A 3,923-nucleotide genomic window follows, 5' to 3' on the forward strand; every position below is an offset into this window, starting at 1 on the left:
GAAGGAGGAGAGATAAGGACGATAGATGTTTGATAGGAAAGAAGGAGGAGAGATAAGGACGATAGATGTTTGATAGGAAAGAAGGAGGAGAGATAAGGACGATAGATGTTTGATAGGAAAGAAGGAGCTAACCATTGTGGTATTAAGTGTTGGTATTGTGGTATTGATGGGCATGACAAAAAAAGTGCAGTGGAGTCAACTGAAAGAGAAAAGAGAAGTCTGCGTGATGGCCAGATATTCCTCAGCCACTTTGTTGTTCTTTCGGTCGAGAGGTGCTGCTGGAGTAGACGGAGGAAATAGACTTGGGAGTTTCTTTTCTTTCGGTCTATCGCTGATTCCGGATTAACAGTATTCGGTTGAAACACACAATACTGTAACTTTTTCTTCTGCAGATGTGGTCGCTCGGCCACGAACAAATCGACGGCGACCTTGAACTGGATCCGCACTCACTACCATGTGGTGGAGTCCAAATCTTCCCTGACAAAGCAAGACGTTTATGAACATTACAGGTACGTGATTTTTACATATTTTTTTAATGTAGTAGTTTTTACGCACATACTCACGCACACTCACACACACACACACACACACACTCACACACACTCACACACACACCCTTGAACACAATTTGGATCATCTAGGAGGAGGGCTTCCTACCCTGCCTGTTGGGGCTAACGCGGGCTGAGAGGGATACAACCTACCAGCAGACAGACCGAGTTACTCGATAGAAATTCTCCCCACTTGGGATTTGAGCCCTGGTCTCTTGTGTGCAACGGTGAAGTGGGTTTAGTTTGGTGCCTTGACGAACATTTGCTGTGGGTGGTTGGCAGGTGATCTGGTATGGTTTGCTCTTTCTTTACCATCGAACATCTGTTGTCCTTATCTCTCCTCTTCCTTTTCTTGGTATGGTACTGGTAACACCTCTAATCTCCGGCTCTTGTAATGACCTGTTTGTGTTGCAAGTGCCATAAAACTGTTACTCAAACGAAAACTTTGTCCGGTACGCTCTCGTTACACCTCTACTATTGGTCACATATATATGTAATTTGTCATGTTGCAAGTGCTGTAAAGTTCTTCCTACAACTCAACTGTGACATTTGCTTGGTGTTCCAGAAGGTTCTGCGAGGCCTCAAGAGTGGGCGTGATGAGCTCAGCAGACTTTGGCAAGTTGGTGAAGGCTGCGTTCCCGAAACTGCACCACCGTCGACTGGGCCAGCGGGGAAAGTCCAAATATCCTTGAGCTGACCGCAGCCGCAAGTCTCTAGAGACTTTTTCCATTTGACTTTTGCTGTCGTTTCTTTGTCCTTTATACTGCCTGTCAACGAAAAGCTTTGAACGTGTTTGGAAAACTTTGTGAAGGTCGTGGGTCGTCAGCTGGTAGAGAAAGTAAGAAATGTGGTGGTGTTTTTGTCTACGCTGGCTTCTTGGGCCGAGAGAATGAAACGTTTGTTCTTCGTAGCAAGGTGGGTGGTTGGCTGGTGTTCTGGTAACAGAAAGCTCTAACACTAAACGTTGCAGCAGTGTTAGGTGACAGCTGTCTAGTGGATGGGAGCGTACAGACATATAGATGGAGGCGTACAGACATGTAGATGGGGGCGTACAAACTTGTACAGTGGGTAATTGGCGGGTGCTTTTGTTGTAGTTTGCTCCCTCTTTCCTACCAAACATCCATCGTCTCAATCTCACCTCCTTCCTTTTTTTGTGTGTGTGTTACTCTCTTGTAACACCTCTAATCTTGGGCACTTTATATGACCTTATTGTGTTTCAAGTGCCGTAAAACTGGTACTAAAAGAACACTATGTACATGTAATGTTTTGCTCTTGTACCAGTGCTGGTTTGTTTCTTTAACGGCATGCACGTACTGCTATGTGGGGCTGGCCAGGAAGGAAACTGTCGAGTCCCCGAGTCTCCCGTCTTTGGATCCTGCAGTGGTCACTCACGAGGTAAACTCATGTTGTCACACAGGCACACACATGCTCACTTGCACATGTACACACACACACGCAAGCACACACACGCTCGCACATGCACACACACATTAACACACACACACACATTCACACACATACATACACACACACACACACATTCACGCACATACATACATACACACACACACAAACATTCACATACATACACACACACACACACTCACAAACATTCACACACATACATACATACACACACACACACACACACACACATTCACACACATACATACACACACACACACACACATCTCCAGGTTTGACAACTGGTGAAATCAGGCACTCGTCAATGTTAGGCATATGGGGTTTTTAAATTTTAAAACTTGTTCATTTATCATGCTAATGAAGGAAACAAATGTCCGTACATCTTGAATAGAAGTCGTGATATTTGCCGTCGTAGGTAGTCACGTGGTGTGAGACGTACAGTTGAGGAGAAAATTGCCGCCAAAGTTTGGTGAATTGGTAAGCTTGAGTGTCACTGGAAACTGCATATGTACATCTTTGGGGCCTTTGGTCAACATTTGTCTGCAAAATCCGCACAGAGATGAGTTTTTGACTGTGTGATGTCATCAATATGTACGAGGGTGTCTGGGTAAGTTTTGTGGGATTGTCTTTACCCAAAGATGTACTGGAGAGAGAGAGCGAGAGAGACAGGGACAGAGACGGAGTGAGAGAAAGAGGATTACTATAGGAGCTGTGCGCTGCATACGTTCTTTGTATTATTGTACAGTGCATTGAGCACTTCTTTGTGGAAATGCGCTATATAAATGCAATTTATTATTATTATTATTATTGTTGTTATTATTATTATTAGAGTGTTGCCGTGATGGGTCTGTCCACATTGTCACATGACTGGTCTGTCCACATTGTCACATGACTGGTCTGTCCACATTGTCACATGACTGGTCTGTCCACATTGTCACATGACTGGTCTGTCCACAGAACGTTATCGCGAGCAAGGACCCCCCGGTGAGCGAGCTCCACCACATGTCGTGCCAGCTGGTGTGTGAGTGGGCGGGGCAGGTCCTGGAGAAGCCTGTGGGCGACATCGTCAGTCTGTCACAGCACCTGTTTGACGTCGGACTCTCGTGCGGCCGCGCCGCCACCAAGTTTGCTCTCCTGTCGGGGAACCCTGGTCAGTCTGTTGTTTGTTTTTGTAAGGTTTTACAGTACTCACAACTGTATAAGGTCATATGAGCGCCAAGGGGTGGATGTCAACAGAGAAGTCCAAACGGTGAATCAGGCTTACTCTACTCACCTCTCTAGCCTCAACAGCACAAAGTCTGCTTCGACTATCAAGGCACCCCGGAAAAGCTGTTCACAAGAGAGTGACAAACATACAAAAGAAGTAGAGGAAAAAATGACGATAGTAAGGATGAGGAAAGAAAAAGCAGCAGTTCCCCCTATGTTGTTCCGGCACTGTATGAGCATGACATTGATAAATCAGCCCATTTACAATTCTACTGTGTATAAGAACATGTTAATATCCCCGCTTTAGAAATGGCCTAAAGACACTTCAGTCAGTGGCACTGCCTGGAGGGGGGGTCCCAAGGTCAGTGTGTGTGTGCTGTGCCGGCGTCAGTGGAGCAGTGGTTAGACACATCGCTGTCACACCCAGAAGACCTTAGCTTGAGGGGGGAGAAATTTTTTATCAAGTGTCTCTGTCCTTCTGCTGGGTTTTTCTGTCCCTCTCAGACCGCGCTTATAGAACCTATTTGTGGTGCTAGTGCTGTAAAACTTGTGGTAAACCTACTGTTTTGCTCCCCATGGCGTCAGTGTGTGGGGGTGTGTGTGACAAACTTGTGGTAAACCTACGGTTTTGCTCCCCATGGCGTCAGTGTGTGGGGGTGTGTGTGACAAACTTGTGGTAAACCTACGGTTTTGCTCCCCATGGCGTCACTGTGGGTGTGTGTGTGTGTGTGTGTGTGGGTGTGT

General features: G+C 46.2%; 1 protein-coding gene across 1 annotated transcript in view; it reads left to right on the plus strand.

The window, feature by feature from the left end:
• Positions 1–392: 392 nt before the first annotated feature.
• LOC101856502 (mucin-17) overlaps positions 393–3,923 on the plus strand; it is a gene marked incomplete at both ends in the record, with an annotated part of 12,082 nt that continues 8,551 nt past the window's right edge. Inside the window, 4 exon segments of the mRNA XM_013080356.1 lie at positions 393–509; positions 1,114–1,230; positions 1,859–1,943; positions 2,931–3,123. Of these exon segments, the coding sequence (XP_012935810.1) occupies positions 393–509; positions 1,114–1,230; positions 1,859–1,943; positions 2,931–3,123 (512 nt within the window).

This window comes from Aplysia californica, unplaced genomic scaffold, assembly GCF_000002075.1.
Source record: "Aplysia californica isolate F4 #8 unplaced genomic scaffold, AplCal3.0 scaffold00082, whole genome shotgun sequence".
NCBI classification, from domain to species: domain Eukaryota; kingdom Metazoa; phylum Mollusca; class Gastropoda; order Aplysiida; family Aplysiidae; genus Aplysia; species Aplysia californica.